Source organism: Heteronotia binoei, chromosome 18, assembly GCF_032191835.1.
Source record: "Heteronotia binoei isolate CCM8104 ecotype False Entrance Well chromosome 18, APGP_CSIRO_Hbin_v1, whole genome shotgun sequence".
NCBI classification, from domain to species: Eukaryota; Metazoa; Chordata; class Lepidosauria; order Squamata; family Gekkonidae; genus Heteronotia; species Heteronotia binoei.
Window position 1 is genome coordinate 25,390,976 of NC_083240.1, and position 19,869 is coordinate 25,410,844.

A 19,869-nucleotide genomic window follows, 5' to 3' on the forward strand; every position below is an offset into this window, starting at 1 on the left:
CCTCTATCTCCACTCATTGCAAAGATATAAAGGAAAAGGCAGATCTTTGCAACAGAAAGAGATAGAGACTTATTTATAAAATGAAAGCTGGGATTCACAGAATCTATTTTTACATTAGTCTGTTGCTATAACACAGGGGTGCCAGCCCATGCCTGGCAACTGGGGGATGGCCATGTTGACTGTGCCACAATGTCACTTCTTGGGAAACCTGGAAGTAAGGTTGGAAAGCTCTAGGAATGGCTAGAAACTTTATGGTAATAGTCTTCAAAGAGGCGTGAGAGAATAATGAACAGGGCTGTGTGTAAGCTGTGATTCCACAGGAGTGCAAAAAACCTGCAGAGTGTAGCAACTGGCTATAAAATTTGGCTCTCTGAGCATCTCAGTTCATTTTAAAGAATTGCAGAGTTCCTGGTCTTCATGGTTAAGAAGATATGCTCAAAAGCATATAGTGACTGAACCTGTACATCGGAGGGACATGCCAGGATGTTGTGCTTCTCTGATCCAAATAATGAACTGTATGGATATTCTTTTGGCTTATTTTCCATTAGTATGCCTCAGGGATTCTTTTAGGGGGCAGGTTGGAGGTAGACATGTCCACCACACCATCTATTCAAAACAGTTTTAGGACCACTGGTTGCCAGAAAACAGATTCAAATTTGCAAACGTAGATCTGGCCTCTGGAGTCCACAACCTCTTTTCAGGTCAGAAAGAAGCTAATGGCATGCCCCTGACTCCTTTTCTTTAGACTACACTGAAACATATCAGGATCCCTTCACTGGGGTGCGCTCTTTTTAAAAGAAAAATCATATTAAAAGACGGGGGGGGGGGGTGCAGAATCAGGAGCAAACTGCCATGTCTGTGTTCCTGTTGCTTTTCCAGCACTCCGGAGCCATGCTTTTACACATCAATTAACACCCTATAATTATGTAGAGCATTTTTTTTTACAACCCAGCAATTTTAAAGCCCCACCTTTGCTTGAACAGCATAAGAAGCCAACAAAATTGTAGCCTCAGGAGAACAGTAGATTTCTTCATCCAGTATTTGTTTCTTAACCTAAGGCACAGAGCAGGGAGAAAGAAAGAAAACCGAGGCTTGAAGACAAAGCAATACATGCCCAGACTTTGCCTTGGCATCTGTCATATAACCGTTTAGGGTTAAAAATGAAAAGGTTCTGCGGTAAACAGGATACTTGAGGTGGATCCCGAAGTAACTCTCTTCCAAGAGGCATTTCCCATTAGAGCTCTTAAAGTCTGTTCCATGCGCAAGAAAATAAAAATTAAAAAAAGATTAAGAAAAGACTGGCTACTCCCACACAGTAAGAATGCTGGGCTCCTCTCACAAAATTAAGGATTGGCTTGCTGGACCATTCTCATCCAGTATTCAATTTCCAACAGAGGCTGTTAACCAGATGCCCCTAATGGAAACCCATAAGCAGAACATGAATAATAATAAGACTGCTGATTTATACGCCGCCGTTCTCTCTGAATCAGACACTCAGAGCGGCTTACAATCTCCTATATCTTCTCCCCCCACAACGGACACCCTGTGAGGTGGGTGAGGCTGAGGGAGCTCTCACAGAAGCTGCCCTTTCAAGGACAGCTCTGTAAGAGCTATGGCTGACCCAAGGCCATTCCAGCAGGTGCAAGTGGAGGAGTGGGGAATCAAACCCGGTTCTCCCACATAAGAGTCCACACACTTAGCCACTGCACCAAACTGGCTCTCTCTACAGGCCTCTCTAACTGTTTGGCACTCAGCAGCAGACTGCCCCTGCATGTGGAGGCTCACTAATCCAAAGGCTAATCAAAGAGCAGAAAAAAACACACTGCAATCCTCAATCAATGGATTTAGAAGGATGAGCCACTGATAGAACCATCCTCCATGAATTTGTTCCACTAGTATTTTAAAGCAATCTATGCAAGTGGCTATTAGCATAAGGGTGCATGTGATAGCCAATCACCTACATTAATCAGTTATTATTTATTTCTTTTAAAATGTGTTGTGTGGAGAAACATTCCCTTATCTCTGTCCTGAACCCACAGCCAATCGATCCTATGGCAAAAAAAACCCCATCTCCATCTGTCCAAACAGTTCACAACTTTATCAACTTCAACCATGTATCATCCCTAACCAGCATCTTTTTTTTTTAACTGCAGCATCTCAAACGCCTTATAGGCTGCATTCACACATAATAAACAAAAACAGGGTTTGTCGTTACAGCAGAAAGGCTTGGCAAGCCAAACAGCTCACATTCCCCCCATCCCTTGATCAGGAAAATAAATTGATAGGCCACAATTTGTTTTTGTCTACAAACCAGGATTACAAAGCAAGATGAAAACATGGTTGGGAACCCTGGTTTCTGAGCGAGAGACCAAATCAGTCCAAAATCTGTTGGACACATTGAAGTATTAGAACCAACATAAAAGTTGGGGACACGAAAAGCAGAGTGCACAAGCTTAGGGTTGCCAGGTCTGACTCGAGAAATATCTGGGGACCTTGGGGGTGGAGCCAGGAGCAAGGGTATGACAAGCACATTTGAACTCCAAATGCGTTTTAAATGCCTTCCCTCCACTTGGAAATAATGAAGGACAAGGGCGCCTTCTTTGGGGACCCATAGAATTGGACCCCCTAGCCCAACCTTTTTTAAACTTGGGGGGGATGTTCTGAGAGGCACCAGATGCTATGCTGAAAATCTGATGCTCCTGCCTCAAAAACAGCCCCTCCGGAGGCCCAGATACTCACAGATCAATTCTCCATTATACTCTATGGGAACTGGTCTCCATAGGGTATAATGGAGTGCCCAGCAGATATTTCCCTCCCCCCGCCCCGCTTTCATATAACCCTGAAGTGAGGGGAGGGCCTTCAAACCAGGAGATCTCCTGCCCCCAGCTGGGGATTGGCCACCCTACACAAGCTGAAGGACTTCCAAACACCTACCATGTGTTGTTACATTAGAATGGGCCCATAACCTTGGGGGTGGGGGGAGGGTCTATGCTTTGTAGAATAGTTCTATTGGATGTGTGTTATGTCAGGAGAAGACCTGTTGCCTCCTCCTTCTGCATTCATACACACTGGGGCTTTACAAAAAATATTTATGCATAGGATTGCCAATCCCCAGGTGGGGACAAGGGATCCCCCGGTTTGGAGCCCCCCCCCGGGTCATCAGAAAGCGGGGGGGGGGGGAATGTCTGCTGGGAACTCTATTATTCCCTATGGAGATTTATTCCCATAGAAAATAATGGAGAATTGATCCACAGGTATCTGGGGCTCTGGGGGGGGGCTGTTTTTTAGGGTAGAGGCACCAAATTTTCAGTATAGCATCTAGTGCCTCTCCCCAAAATACCCCCCAAGTTTCAAAAAGATTGAGCCTCAAAAGAAGGTGCCCCTATCCTTCATTATTTCCTATGGAAGGAAGGAATTGAAAAGGTGTGCCGTCCCTTTAAATGTGATGGCCGGAACTCCCTTTGGAGTTCAATTATGCTTGTCACAGTCTTGGTCTTGGCTCCACCCCTAATGTCTCCTGGCTCCACCCCCAAAGTCTCCAGATATTTCTTGAATTGGACTTGGCAACCCTATTTATGCATGTCCTTTCTGCTCAGATGTTCCCACCTACAAGTTCAAACAATACCACCTTGGAGCAGCTGGATTACACATTGGCTTCAACACTGTAGTTCAGCACAATCACAGTATCTGCTCATCTGCACTTTTAAACCTCAAAAGGTTTCAGTCCTAAGGAAACTCTTGCCGTTCCCCAAATCAACTGGACTTTCTTGCACACAAGATGAATCATTGAACAAATGAACTAGCACAGCCAAGTTCCCAAATGATCGTAACATTTTCCCTGCTCTTGACCCTTCGTAATGCAGGCGTGATCTCAGATTCTGACTGCCAGGGAATCCTGCAAGCTCCAGTGTGTTGCTTTGCCCTCCCCCTCCCTTTCTGTGTTTCTTTTGGAGCTAGAAAAATTCCCCTCTAATTACATACCGCAGTGTCAAAACAAGCTGAGGCAGGCTGAACTCAAGAAGACAAGCATCCACGAAAAAAAGCCAAAGGAGATGGCCTTTCCTCGCCTCCTCCCCAAGAGTTCAAGAAGAACAACCAGGGAAGAGGAGATTTAAAAAACAAAAACCCAAAAGATTCCATGGGGGAAACTAGTTCTAGCCAGCATATCTCTTAAGATGTTAGCAAGTCAAAAGAGCCCATTTGGTGTAGTAGTTAAGGGCACAGATGCTTATTTGGGAGAACCAGGCATGATTTCCCACTCCTCCCCATGCAGCTGCTGGAGTGACCTTGAGTCAGTCACAACTCCGACAGAGACTGTTCTGAAAAGAGCAGTTTCTGTCAGAACTCTCAGCCCCGTCTACCTCACAGGGCGTGAGGTAGGGGAAGGGAAAGGTGATCGTAAGCCACTCTGAGACTCCTTAGGGTAGGGAAGGGTGGGATATAAATCCAATCTCCTCCTCTTCTTCTTATCTATTTGATCTCTCAACCCAAAGATTGGGCTGGTTAGCTAATTAGAGGCCCCCATAGTCTGAATCGGTATAAGGCAATTACATATAAACATGTACCAACTCGCTGATTCCAGTCTTGGGGCCAATCCACATGATACAAATTCCTCATGGCCACCACCAGGACTTTTGCCTCAGACATGCGATGGGGTTCTGTGCCTTCCAAACACATTTATTTATTTTTGTTAATTTGTATTCCACCCTTTTCCACGAGTGGGCTCAGGGCGGATAACGAAAGTCAAAACAATTAAAAACTACAAGGTAAAACCGAAGGATACAATAAAACAAACAACATATACGTCACAAGCAATGTTCCCTCTAAGCTGCGGAGTCTTGTGAGCAAAAATTCTACTTTGTGAGCTACTGGCATTAAAGCTGTGAGCTACTGCATACATTATTGTGCTCTGGGGTCATCCTTCCTGAGCTAAGATAAAAATGTGTGAACTGGATGTCAAGTCTGTCTGTAACTCTGGCTCAGACAAAGAGCATTCTGGGTAGAACCAAAGTATATTCAAATGCTGCTAGCTCATACTCTCCCTACCCCCCCTTTCCTGTACTGTGTAGCTTTGCTTTGAAATGGAGAGATGTGAAAGTCTTATCTGTGCCTTCTCAGGCCTGGCTCGGAAGGGAGTCAGGAGCCCACTACGATCAAGGCCAAGCAGGCCTGAGAACAAATTGGTAACATCAATGTGTGAATGTTCCCTGCATAATCCTCCCCCCCTTAGGAATTCCTTTGAAGTACCCCTTATATGCAATGTATCTACAGTATACTCTTTAGTCTTTCAATACTGGCCTAGCCTCAAGTATCAGTATCAATAAAATAGTTTCTTTGTATCAACAACGACTCATTGAATCTGCCGACTTGACACTGGAGGCTAAAAATCTGTGAGCTGGCTCACTCTAATTCAGCTTAGAGGGAACAGTGGTCGCAGGTGGCAGTTTCCAGTTGGGCACATTATATATATCAATACTAGGCCCAGAGATAGAATAATAGATTGAGATAAGATTAAAAAAAAGATAGCATCATGACAGGAAAGAGAGGCCAAGCAGATGGAAATAAGGATGTCCACGGCCTCAACCAAAGGTCCGGTGGAATAACTCCGTCTTGCAGGCCCTACGAAATGGCATTAATTCAGGTAGGGCCCGGATCTCCACAAGGAGCTGATTCCACCAGGCTGCAGCCATGCAGAGCAGATGTGGTTCTGATCACAACAGCAACATGCAGATGGAAATGGCTTCAGCAACCCCCACCTGGCCAGTTTTCACCACCTGAAATAGCCCCAGGGAGCCATTACATTCTGCCTATCTCTCAAGTGGTAAACTTACAAGAAACAATAGTGATGTTGTGTAAGTTATCCTACCAGAGCAAACAGCAATTCTCCAAATCTCTTTCAGGATGCAAAGAACAAGGGGTGGGGTGGGGTGGGGGAGAGAGTGAAGCTGCTTCTAACTGCACACTGCGGCCCTCCAAAATTGGCCCTACACAACAGCCTCATGGCAGGACTTTGTATCCTACGAACCGGCCCTCAGCGTAGCATTGCTGACTCTGCATGCTCTTCCCCATCATCATCCTCGCCCATCACGTTCCTGCCAACGGGACAGGGCCTGCCCTGCCCCTCCACACTGTGCCAGATTGTCCCACCATTCCCTTAGGTCTTCAGCCCCTTTCCTGGCACATAATCTGCTGCTTGCCCAGGCCTAACAAACCACACTGCCTTGCCTCTCCCAATGCCTGTGTCAGGTTTTCACAGCCTCCCACACACCGGCAAACCAGAGCAGAAAAGTAATCAAAAACTTTGCAAAGGCAGTAGTAAGGTGGGGCTTCCCCAATGCATTCTTCATACCTCAGGTACCACTTCTGCTTGGCACTGCTCCAAGTAGAAGCAGAAGATGAGGCTGAGTTGCCTGAAGCCGAACCGAAATATGTAAAATCAAGCACACCAGGGGAAGTAACTCAGCAGCAAGAGAACCTGCTTTGCACAAAAGAGGTCCCAGGTATCTCAGGTTAAAAGGAGCTCAGGCAGCAGGAAAAGATCTATCTCTTGGCTGAGATCTTGGGGAGCAGCTACTGGTTGGAGAAGTCAAGCTATGCAGATCAGTGGTTTGACTCAGTATAGGGCATAAGTGCAGTTTTGCATGCAGAAGGTCTGAGGTCCAATTCTTGGCACCTCAGCACACATGAAACTGTCTTAACAGACCAAAATTAGTGGGGAACGCAGAAATCTTCTGTATCAGACCCACCACACAAGTTGAAGACATGGAAAGCAGAGCTCACAAGCCAAAGAACATCATGAAGCTGCCTTACACCAAATCGGACCCTGGGTCCATCAAAGGCAGTATTGTCCACTCGGACTGGCAGCTGCTCTCCAAGGTCCCAGGCGAAGATCTTTTGATTCCCCTTTGAACTGGAGATGCCACGGATTGAACCTGGGACCTTCTGGATGTCAAGCAGAGGCTCTAGCACTCAGCCACTGCCAGTTTAAGTGATACAGGAGGAGAGCCGCTGCCAGTCTGAACAGATAATACCCTGGCCTTGATCAGTCAAGGGTCTGGTTCAGTATAATTTAATTTAATTATTATTATTTATTGATACCCCGCCCTATCCTGCAAGCGGGCTCTGGGCGGCTTACAACATTAAAAAACCTTACAAAACATCAAACAAACTACATCCAAACTAAATAATCTCATAATTGCAGAATTAACAGAAACCATGATCCACAGCAATGGCAACAAGTCATAAGCCACACATAGGCTGGTAGTGTTCAGCATAAGATAAGCACCTAGATGGTAAGATGCTGGGGGGAGCGATGATTTCAGGGGGCACCCGTTGGATCAATTAAAAGCCTGGCAGAAGAGCTCCATCTTACAGGCCCTGCAAAACTTAGAAAAGTCCCGCAGGGCCTGGATCTCCAGTGGGAGATCAATCCATCAGGTGGGGGCCTGAACCAAAAAGGCCCTGGCCCTTGTTGAAGCCAGTTGGGCGTCCTTAGGACCGGGATCACAAGAATATGTTGTGCAGCTGTCCTCAGAACCTGAGGCAGCTCCATGTGTTCAAAAACAATCCTGTTATCCTGGGCACAGCCAGAGGATGAGCTGGGGTTGGGGAAATCTTCAAGGAATCCGGGGGCTGAGAATGGAGCCTGGGTGGAATCTAGAACTTCTGGTCAGGCACAGAGAAAGGGAAGAATTCAGAGGATACTGGAGAGAGTCTGGCAAAATCTGGCCTTCCTGGTTGCTCAACAGAAGAGGGTCTTACCGGTTCGCAGCTCTAGTTCTTGAACACGTTGGCTCCTTCAGGACCATAAAGATAAGCTATTTTTGGCACCTCTGTCTGCCTCTCTGTGCTTTCACATGGGAACAAGAGCGGCAGCAACTTAGATGCACACAAATGCCACTAGCTTTGGGATCAAACAGGATCTTTTAAATTTCTGATAATCATTGTAAACATTTCTTCGTGAATTAAAACTTTCACTTTCATTGTTGTGTTCTTAAAAAGTTTATTTTTACATTATGCTATGACAAAAGCCCATCTCTTTCTGGGCAGGCATCCCTTTGAAATCAGTAAATTCTGCTCTGCCCTGAGAGCAGCTAAATGATCCAATCACATCTGATGCAGAAGAGTAGATTTACCAAAAGCAAATGGTATGAAAGAGGCATGCCTAGAACAACGGATCATACAGAGATGCAGCAGGCAGCCTCCTCTGTGGACAAATGCTTTGGACTCCCAGGATACATTCAAATTTTTAATTAACTTCTTTTTCATGATCCAACATTTGGGAATGATGAGGAAACAGCGGTAGCATCTAAGACAAAGTATGAATGTTTTCTGGGGAAGAAGGGTTTGCACAACAGCATGTGTTCAACTAACATCAGCCAAAAAGAAGGACTGAAAGAAAATTCATCTAAAACTTCAAAACCAACTTTAAGGAAAAGAAATACCTTCTGACCTGCAGGAAGAATAAGTGTTGGGTGATCTCCTGCAGCAGCTCCTCTTCAACTTTCTCTGGGTAAAATTTAGCCAGAAAGCGAAAACAAACCGGATCTTCTTTGGGGATTTCCTGATCTAAAACCTTGAGGTGAAAAAGGGAATAGGATTAGCCAAGCTTCTGCTGAGAGCAGGTGGGGCTGTGAATGTTTGTAGAGTAGCTGCTCTTTCTAATGTTGTCTCAGACACCAGCTCCGCGGGTGGCTTTAGCCTGTTTGCTTGCTTTTTCAGACCCGCATCCCATTTGCAATATGGGTTTAAAAACACTCTCTTCTTTCCCACTGTTTCAAGGAGTGAGAAAAACAAAAAGGCTTGATGAGAGCCACCCGGTGAGATGAAATGGGGAGAGATTTTTCACACAGGTTGCCTAAGCACTTTGAAATCCCTCTCTCTGGCAGCTGGAGGGCATGCACAGAAGGCAGCAGTACAATTTTAATTGCCCCAGGATCACATATTTAAATAAGTTCAAGGTGACAAAGAACTTGTGATTGTGTTTCAGATTTTCTGTTGCTTCATCTGGGATCAGATGTGTTCCAGCATTTACAGTTCTTCCCCCAAACCTGGACGTCTTTCCACACACCCCATTTCTACTATAGAATTTTTTTCTCTCGGTTTCATGGATATTGATTCTCTTCACCACTCTCTCAACACAATATTTCTGAGACTTTGTCCTTTTTTCACTGGGAGAGGTTGGTTAACAAAATGTTTCATGCAGGGTAGGGGTTAGAACACATGACAAAGGAGACCAAAGTTTGAATCCCCACTCTGCTTTGAAGCTCACAAGGTGATCCTGAGCCAGCCTCTCTCTCAGCCTAACCTACTTTACAGTGTTGTTGTGAGGATAAAGCTGTATGTCTCCTTGATCTTCTTGGGGGGAGGGGGGATTTGGTAAAGATGGTGAGGGGTCTGGAAACCTACAAGGAAAGGCTAAAGAGCTGGGCATGTTTAGCCTGGAGAGGAGATGACTGGGAGGTGATATGATCACCATTTTCAGGTACTTGAAGAGCTGTTTTCTGTTGTCCCAGAAGATCAGACCAGAACCAACAGGATGAAATTTAAATCAAAAGAGTTTTCAGCTAAACATTAGGAAGAACTTTCTGACAGTTAGAGTGGTTCCTCAGGAGATGGTGGGCTCTCCTTCTTTGGAGGTTTTCAAACAGAGGCTTAGACCATCTGACAGCAATGCTGATTCTGTGAACTTAGGCAGATCCTCAGAGGGAGGGCAGGAAGGGTTGGATCAGGGCTTAGTTCTTGTGGCCCTTTCTTACACACCCAGGGAATGCCAATCAACACTTCGGGGTCAGGAAGCAATTTTCTCCAGGCCAGATCCTGGAGGGTTTGTTTGGGGTTTTTTGCCGTCTTCTGGACATGGGGCTGGGGGCAGTGGGGGTGCGGGGGGAGATATTTGTAAATTTTCTGCATTGTGCAGGGAGTTGGACTAGATGCCCCCAGATGCCTTCCAACTCTGTGATTTAAAAATGGACAGGCAGGCACTAGAGCTGACTAGGAAGACAGCTGCAGGCTCCATGGGAGTCTACTTCGGCCAGTGCTGAAAGAGATGCACTGACTATCTATTGTGTTCCGATTCCATTTCAAGGTGTTGGTATTGACCTTTAAAGCCCTTTATGGTCAGGGACCTGTCTATCTGTGGGACCGCAGATAGACAGGTCCCTGTCTATCTGTCTATATGTGTTTCTCCACATATTCCCCAGAGAGCGCTGCATTCAGGGACAAAAAATCTGTTGTCCATCCCTGGACCAAAGGAGGCTAGGTTGCGTTTGATGCGAGCCAGGGCCTTCCCGGTGGCAGCACCAGAATTGTGGAATGCTCTCCCAGAGGCCTGCGGGATCTTTCTACTTTCCGCAGGGCCTGTAAGACCGAATTGTTTCAACAATATTTAACCGAGAGAGAGCTGCCACCTGACATCATATAGAGTACTTGGTGATCACCGTCTGAAAAGAAGAACCCGCCTATATTGTACATCGTAGCGATACAGGACCATGAAATGGTTTTTTAAAAATTTAAAATTGTAATTATGTTTTATTGGTTTTTAACTTGTGAAAATGAATGTTGTGAGCCACCCCGAGTCCGCTTGTGGACAGGGCGGGATAGAAATTTAATGTAATAAATAATAATAATAATAATAATAATAATAATAATAATAATAATAATAATAATAATAATAATAATAATAATAATAATAATAATAATAATAATAATAATAATAATAATAATAATGTAATAATACTTGTAGGGCTGTATGGGCCATCCATCCAAGGCTGGCATATAGAGGGTGTCATACAGCAGCCAGCAGGGATGGGATACTTAAAATGGGAAGATCATAATCTGCATGCAACAGAAAACACATAAGGGAAGCTGATGAAAGGGACTTGATGTCATCCTCTTGTTTCCCGGCTCATATTCAAGGTCGCCATGCAGCACCAGCTTTGTTTGCTTAGGGAGGAAACAGCACTCAGGTTTCACTTTCAGCCTGAGAAATGCTATCAATCTGAAAAACGGAGGGCTTCCAAACCTTTTTATCCATCTTCAGCCAGGTGATTATCCCTTTGATGGAGTACTGCAAGCCAAAGAACCAGGTTTCCCTCAGACCCAGGGCACAACAGACCTGATCGAATAAGTCTTTCCCTTTCCATTTTACCTAGGAATAGAAAGGCAGAAAAATAATATTTATTGAAGACAGCGGTTGTACAGCCAGAATTTAGAAATAAATAATACTTTTTATATACAAAGCCAGCCTCTTGTAGTGGTTAGTGTATTGGATTAGGACCAACGAGATCCCATTCAAAACATCACTCTGACCGATTTCGCACTCACCCTTATGCCGCTCTCACGTCCGTCTTCTCAGCGCAGCGTGCTCCCGATTTCCCACTATTTGTGCTGGGGCTGCAGCAAACATCGTGGTTTTCATGCAGCGAATAAAAACCGCTAAAAACCAGTTTCTGTTTGCTGTGCAAAAACAGCAACGTTTGCTGCAGCCCCGACGCAAATATTGGGAAATCGGGAGGTCGCCACGCTGAGAAGACGGACGTGAGAGCGGCATAAGGTGAGTGCGAAATCGGCCTCTGTGATGAAGCTGAATCGGTGGCCTTTGATCAGTCCTTCTTTGTTAGCCTACCATACAGGGCTGTTGTGAGGATAAAGCTGAAGAGAATGAAATGTCCCTCCTTGGCTGTGGGTTCCCAGGTTAGATTACTCATTCAGGCACTCGTTCTCGGGTCCATTCAGCAGAGACAAGCTGGCTCAAAACATGAGCTGTTAACTTGCAAAGAGACAGCTTCAACCACCAACATCTTCAGCCAACATACAAAACTGGAAACTGAAACACGAGCGCCACTCAACAGGACCAAACTAAATCACACAGATATTAGGGAGGAGCAGATTGTTCTGTTACATACATATACACAACAAATATACCACAGAGAGAACCTTGTAAGCCATCTTGAGCTTTTTGGAGGAAGAGTGAAATAGAAATGAAATAAATTTAAATAACACCCTCTTTTTCTCAACACTGCCGTATCCCAGGGCTATATGTATTCCATATTTACATGCAAACACAGCCTGTGGTACTGTTTGCAATACTTGTTTTCTAAAATGAATCGAGTTGATTAATAGAGGTGCTTACATTCTAATTAAAACAGTCTGATATTACACAGCCTTTCATTATTATTTTTTTGTACAGAGCCCTGATCCATTTCACATGCAAGTGGGGAATGCGATATCCCTAGATACTCAGCTCAACACAAATTCATTCAGTAAAATTTAATTACTCAATACCAATGAGATGTTTTATATTCATTGTGAGAGTTATTTATTCTTTCATTCACAGTGATAAACAAGTAATGGTATATTGTTATATTCCATGCACTACCACCCCTTTAAAATTCATATTTCCAAAGAATTTTTTTGTCTTAGATTTTGTGCATTTGTGTTGTTTCTCATTTCTAGACCTTATGGTTGATAGTCTGCATGGTAGCACCTGATGAAATCTTAGATGCTAAAGAGGTGCCCATACCAAGGTCTGCTGTGGCTAAGACTTCAGTCCCCTGGATACATCTTGTCTTTCCCAAGCAGAATTATTAACCATGTTATATCCTTGCATTTATATAAGGCAGGGGTGGCCAATGGTAGCTCTCCAGATATTTTTTGCCTACAACTCCCATCAGCCCCAGCTGATGGCTGGGCCATGCTGGCTGGGGCTGATGGGAGTTGTAGGCAAAAAAACATCTGGAGAGCTACCGTTGTCCACCCGATATAAGGGAGAAGGGGCACTACTTTTGGCCAGACTAGACAACGTGTGTGATACATGGCCATCTGACAGCAATGCTGATCCTGTGATTTTAGGGAAAGGTATTTGTGAATGTCCTGCATTGTGCAGGGGATTGGACTAGATCATGGGTGGCCAAATTTGCTTAATGTAAGAGCCATATGGAATAAATGTCAGATGTCTGAGAGCCGTAAGACATGAATGTCAAATGTTTGAGGGAAGGAAGAAAGGGTGGAAAGAAAGCAACTTTAACTTTAAATGCATTCTCCAAGTTGCTGGCTGGCTTGGAGAAATGCCTTCTCTAAGCCATCTGACAGGGCAGTGGGGGCTTCAAGAGTCACATAATATGTGTGAAAGAGCCACATGTGGCCCCCGAACCACAGTTCGGCCACTGCTGGACTAGATGATCCTGAGGGTCCCTTCCAATTCTATGATATGTGTTGGGTCAGGGGAAGGAATCCCCTGACCACAGCACACCAGGGTTGCCAGTCTGTGTGGAAAATACCTGGAGACTTTGTGGGTGGAGCCAGGAGGAGGTGGGGTTTGGGGAGGGGCCTCAGCAGGGTACAATGCCCTAGAATCCACCCTTCAAAGCAGCCATTTTCTCCAGGGAAGCTGATCTCTGCCAGCTGGAAATCAGTTGCATAAGCGGGAGGCTGGCAACCTGGAGGCTGGCAACCCTATGGACACACCGAGCCCCAACATGGGGCAAACAGACCATCCCACTGCAGCCGCTTTGGCTCTGGAAAATGATGTGGAGGGAGGAGACTGAAGGTCATCCTCCCCTAGGGTTGCCAGCTCTGAGTTGGAAAATTCCTGGAAATTTGGGGATGGAGTCTGAGGAGGGCAGGGTTTGGGGCTTCAGATTGCTGCACTTGAAGTGATTCACAGTTTCAGAACAATGAACCCCAAGCGCTGGATTCTTCTCACTATAGATGCTAATTTTCTGCCACCCCAGCCTTTCTCTTCTGCTCTGATCAAGCCAATTACAACATGTACATTTGCATTCTTTACAAGCATTCGCTACAACACCCTCCCCCCACTTTCTGGCTGGGACCCAGAGATCTTCATTCCTACTCATGATGGGAGCTTTTATTACTCTGGAAAGCCCACACTCCGAAACTCTGGTTTGTCTCTAAGGTCCTACAGGGCTTGAATCTAATGATCCTTTATTCCAGTAATTTATTTACTGTGGCCCAGTAACAATTCTTTCATAGTTGGGAAGTGGGCGGATTTAAGTGTGGAAGCCTTTTAACTTCACATGTAAATAAAACTCCTCATATTAAAAACTAGCAAGCAAGAGAGCGTTCAGCCCACGGTTTTCTACATGCTAGAAAACTGGCGCATGTGTGCGAATCCAGCCACCACACCATCTGTTACAGTTCGGAGGAAAACTTTACCGCTCGATTCTGGAATGTACAAACTTACCTCACAACTAAACTCCATTTCGGCATCCATTGTTATCACTTTCACTTTAAACGTCTTTGGCTGCTTCCTTTTCAGTCCTGTGATTGACATGTCTGTCAGCCAGCAGGTGAGCCGCACCTGGCCCCAAACAATGGAAGAATCAAGGTTATGTGTGTGGATCTGGCTGCATAATTCAGCGAAGTACGCATTTAGAAGCAGGTGAACAACGCCTGGCGAAATCGCAGAAGCCAGAACTCTGCAGCCATCAGGATGATCAGGGCTTTTTTTGTAGCAGGAACTCCTTTGCATATTAGGCTACACTCCCCTGATGTCGCCAGTCCTCCAAGAGCTTACAGTGATGCAACGTCACCCCAGAGTCGGAAACGACTGGTGCTTGCACAGGGGACTACCTTTACTTTTAAGCTTTTGGAGGATTGGCTATATCAGGGGGATGTGGCCCAATATGCAAAGGAGTTCCTGCTACAAAAAAAGCCCTGAGGATGATGATATATTTTGAACTCTATCGATCAATACATTGTAGGACAAATTTTCTTTCTTTTTTTTTAAACATAATTTTTATTGAACTTTTTCAAATAATCAAGAAACAGACGTAGAGTAATCCATCAGTATTACCATATACAATTCTGTAATCAGAGGTTGTTAATACATAGATGTAAATAACATTAAAACAATTAAAAGTACACTTTGTAACTCTGCTATATAATATTTCTTCTCGCTTCTGTTAGAAGATATACATTCTTCCATAAATTACATTACTAATGCTTCTTATCATTTATATTACTGCCATAACTGTAGCGATGTAACAATCTTGGGGCTTGCCTTTTGTAGAATAAGATAGTCCAAAATTGGGTACCAGATGGTATAGAAGTCAGAGTTTTCCAGTTCTATGTCTGTTTTTGTCAAATCTGTTAACTTATCCATAATATAAAACTGCCATAGTTTCGTATGCCAGTGATTCAGATTAGGATGCTTGCTTCCCTTTTGCTGCAATGGTTATTTTGGCCGCAAATGTTGGTAAAGGAATTCTTTTCACCAATACTGAAGTCAATTTTTACTGATCTCTATAGTTTAGCAGAATTGTTTCTATACCATTGTTTCTATATTTTTATACCAGTGGTGATATTTATCTTATCCTGAACTTTTAACTAATATGCATATATTTTAGGGCACCATAACCAACAGTGTGTATATGTTCCAACTTGTGAACATTGTTTCCAACATAGTGGTGAAAGATCCCTATTACTAAATGATAACTGTTTTTGGCATACAATACCAGAAGGACGATAATTTAAACATAAGGGTCTTAATTATTGTGATATTTGTTGTATTTTCAAATGATTTCCAAATTCTACCCCAATTTTCTTAGGTAAGCGTACTAGAACATTCTTTTTGCCACCGTTTTAGGTATGATATAATATATTTTTGGTGTTTGGAATCTAATAATTTATATATTTTTGAAATAATACCTCTCATTTGTGTTTCACTAATTTTCAGTATCATCTCTAGTTTAGTTAATGGCAATTTCATAATGTCTGGTAATTTAATTGAAGAACAGAGATGTGCCACTTGAAGGTATTTAAACCATGGTATTTTACTACCTATTATTGTTTCTAAGTCTTTCTTTTCCTTTAATATATATTTATTTCTTATCATTAGATCCATTAGCTTTGTTATGCCAGCTGTGTGCCAGGATCTATGAACATATGAAGCTGCCTTACACTGAATCAGACCCTTGGTCCATCAAAGTCAGTATTGTCTTCTCAGACTGGCAGCGGCTCTCCAGGGTCTCAAGCTGAGGTTTTTCACACCATTTTGCCTGGACCCTTTTTTGAAGATGCTGGGGATTGAACCTGGGACCCTCTGCTTCCCAAGCAGATGCTCTACCACTGAGCCACCATCCCTCTAGTGTAGCCTGCCCTGGAGGGCACCAAGCCTGTCTTGTAAAATATGAAAATCTAGAGATTTCAGATAAGTCCTGTTTGCGCATAATGCCCCATTCTTTCAGTATAGGTTGCAGATAAAGAACTAATTTTGCTGTGCTAGGTCTTTCTTTTGGGGTCTGCCAGATTATTTCTTTTATAGAGCAGGGTAAAGAGTATTCATTAAGAATGTCCACCCAGTCTGGTTCTTCCTGTTCCCTTAGCATAGTTGTAGTTTTTGATACAAGGATTGCCTCACAGTATTGTAGAATGTTTGGGAAGTTTATGCCTCCTCTCTTTGCCTGTCCGGTAAAGTGTACTTGCTTTAATTCTGTGGCTTTTGTTGTTCCCAAAGAAGTTCAGCAACATTTGTTGCCACGTTTTCAGAAGTTTTAATGGAATATTTATTGGAATGGCCCTAAATAAAAAAAGATAATTTTAGGTAGCACAAAAGATTTGATCAAATGAAACCTCTCTGTCCAGAGGGAAACTGAATTTTCAAATTCATCCCAAAGAACAAATGCCTTCTAGGTTTTAAAGTCAATTGGCTTTGCAGAATAAACAACTGCTTGTGAGTGGATTTTGCTATTTTTACACAGTAAAAATCCAGTTGCAAAGCGCATTATTTAGTGTGTGTGAACACACCCCAAGACAGGGTGCAGTGAGACTGAGCAGCATGGTGGCGGGACTTGGGCAGTGATTCATAGGGCATTTAATGACAATCAGGTCTCTGTTTTCATCAGGGAAGTGTTGGAGGGGATGGGGGAGGCTGGCTTTGAAAATGATACTCTTGCCAATTATCGCTGCCCAGAAGGTTGGGGAAAAATAACAGCTACACAGCTGCCTGAAAGGTCGCCTTCTAGCATCCCCCGTGAAATGGCAGGGATGGAACGCTGTGTCTGCCAGAGGGAGGAAACACACACACCAAACAACCACTGGTTAAAACCAGATCAGACAACAGCAGTCCCACATCCATGCTGGTTTCAGCAACAAGGTAGCAACAGAACACGCCCTATATCAAGACTAGAAAAAAGTGCATTGAAGAGAAACAAGAATGGAGACCCTGTGTAATTTTAAGCTTTGGCAATACTTAATTATTGCCCACGAGTCTTGGTCACAGCACTTGTTTTTTGCACTCTTTTTTTTATTTTATTTTTTTAAAAAGGAAATAACTCTTACATTAACTATATAATCCTCCCCCTTTAATTGTCTCATTTCTTTTTGTTTCATTTCTTTTTCTGTCTCCCTGCAAATAATTCAGCTATTTAAATGAGGGATTTTTCTTACCTCTTCCGTTTTTTCCCTGGAAGCGCAGACGCTGTACCTGGAGTCAAACTGGCTCTCTAATTCCTTCTCTGAATGAAGGAATTAAGAGAAATAACCCTTAATCCTAAAGATGGCATTCTTTCGCCCATTTAACCAAGCTGGGAGGGGAAAAACACCAAGCACCGGAGGACAGATCTGGCAGCGGCTCTCCTCCCCTTTGTTTGCTCCCAAAGGCAGGCAGCGTGTCAGCTCAGCTGCCCTCCAAAATCGCATTCACTTTCCCAGGTGATAGGAGGGGTGCGAAGCATTTCCTGGCTGGGCGCTTCTCTTCTCTCCCAGTCTCCTCCCACGCTGCCAGCCCTGGGGAGACGCGGAGAGGGAAACATTTTGCTTCCCTTCCCCTCCTCAATCCGGTTTCACGAGGAACACAAATCATCGGAGTCACTTTCACAGCATGCCCGAGAGGGGCTCCCCTCCGACGCACCCCCCTAAGTGGGGCTCTTCATTATTCATAAAAGTGAAACCATCAATATTGATAGTGCGCTGCTATGAAGCACCGCGCGCACTGCCGGTGCTGGATGAATGGCAGCGATTGAAAGGATCCATGTGGGGAACTAGACAGCATGGCGGGGGCGGGGGGACGCTATCCCTGCTGCTTCGCCCGGTGACCTGAGGCCAATGCTCCAAGCCTGCCTACCTTATGCCACCCACTTCTGATTTATCGAGGGCATTTTTTTTCCCCGTTCTTTCTCCGTTTGATTTATTTCTTTCATTTGTACCCCACCTTTCTCCCCTGATGGGGACCAAAGCGGCTTAGGTAATTCTCCTCTCCTCCATTTTATCCTCACAACAACCCTGTGAGGTAGGTTAGGACAGGGGTGGAATTCTAGCAGGAGCTCCTTTGCATATTAGGCCACACACCCCTGATGTAGCCAATCCTCCCAAGAGCTTACAAAAAAGAGCCTTGTAAGCTCTTGGAGGATTGGCAACATCAGGGGTGTGTGGCCTAATATGCAAAGGAGCTCCTGCTAGAATTCCACCCCTGGTAGGACAAGGGTGAACAGCTGGCCTGAGGTTACCCAGTCAGTTTAATGAAAAGTGGGGATTCGAAGCCAGGTCTCTTCAGTGTCGGTCCAACAACTGTGAGGTGGTTTATGTGGAATGAGAAATACTGGCCCAAGGTCACCTGACCAGCGAAATTTGAACAGACATCTTTTCAGCCCTAGTCCAGCACTCTAAGCATTACATGACACTGGCTTCTTAGCGTCTTATAAACTTATATATAATGAATTTAATCATAATTGTATTTCTGTTTGCTATTTATACAGCATGTACATGGTGCTTTGTAGGGTACAATCGGGAAGGGGGGGTGGGTTTAGCAGGAACACACATACAGGAACACAGTTCTGGCTGGCCTGGTGTCAGGGAGTGTGGCTGTGGCCCAATATACAAATAAGTTCCTGCTGGGCTTGAACATATGAAGCTGTCTATACTGAATCAGACCCTGGGTCCATCAAAGTCAGTATTGTCTACTCGGACTGGCAGCGGCTCTCCAGGGTCTCAAGCGGAGGTTTTTCAAGCCTATTTGCCTGGACCCTTTTTAGTTGGAGATGCCAGGGATTGAACCTGGGACCTTCTGCTTACCAAGCAGATGCTCTACCACTGAGCCACTGTCCCTCCCTAAATTCCTTCTTTTGCTACAAAAAAAGCCCAGAGTACAATAAGAAAATCAAGGTCCCTGCCCCATGGAGTTTAGAGTATAATTTATCCATTTTAGGGATGTTGAGTGTATGCAGGAGTCATTTCATAGAAAAAAAGGTGCCAGAGCTCATTAGCACAGCTTATTTGCATAACTCATTTGCATATACCACACACCCCTGACATCACCAGAAGGTGGACTAAATTATATCAGCTCAGCATCTACCTTAAAATGCTTCTTGAATTATAATTGTCATAATAAAATCTTATTCCCATCATACTTTTTAGGTAACTTTCTCCTATATGGCCAGTGGCATGATGAAGATTTCCATCTGTCTGCTCTATTTGCTTTGGTATTTTCCCATTTTTGTGCGGAAAAATATTAGAAAGTTTGTCAAATCTTAAAGCTCAGCAAAATTCTCACGGGGGGGGGGGGGGTTGAACCATGGAGGCCAGAAGCAAGTATTTGGGGGGGGGGGGTAAGAAGGGAAGAGCACAATAAAATTTAGAGGTTCCAGAGCTCCGCTCCTGTGAGCTCCTGCCCAAAATGAGGCCTGAGTGTATGTATGATTTACTTTACTTTATTCGATTTATATCCCGCCCTACCCCTAAATGCAGCCTAAATTCAAAAGGAAGGGGAAGATAATCAAAGAACGTTAAAGAAGCCCACACTCAGCAAGAGAAGAGATGTGCAAAAGCAAACACCTTTTACTGTGATCCATTCTAGAGGAGTGGTTTTCTAATCCTGTTCCTTATCTCAGACACTTCAGGGAATGAATGAAT

At 44.2% G+C, this 19,869-nt stretch overlaps 1 protein-coding gene across 3 annotated transcripts in view; it reads right to left on the bottom strand.

The window, feature by feature from the left end:
• The window catches only part of LOC132587390 (merlin-like), a 32,623-nt gene extending 15,023 nt beyond the window's left edge, over nucleotides 1-17,600 (bottom strand). For 2 of the 3 annotated variants that reach the window (XM_060259686.1, XM_060259687.1), the window contains exons 1-5: nucleotides 17,410-17,588; nucleotides 14,204-14,320; nucleotides 11,024-11,149; nucleotides 8,453-8,575; nucleotides 970-1,053 (exon numbers count right to left, since the gene is read on the bottom strand). In XM_060259686.1, the coding sequence (XP_060115669.1) occupies nucleotides 970-1,053; nucleotides 8,453-8,575; nucleotides 11,024-11,149; nucleotides 14,204-14,293 (423 nt within the window). In that variant the 5' untranslated portion in view covers nucleotides 14,294-14,320; nucleotides 17,410-17,588. Of the gene's footprint in view, nucleotides 1-969; nucleotides 1,054-8,452; nucleotides 8,576-11,023; nucleotides 11,150-14,203; nucleotides 14,321-17,409 lie in introns of all 3 variants that reach the window. The other variant, XM_060259685.1, reaches the window with a different exon arrangement.
• Between the last annotated feature and the right edge of the window lie 2,269 nt (nucleotides 17,601-19,869).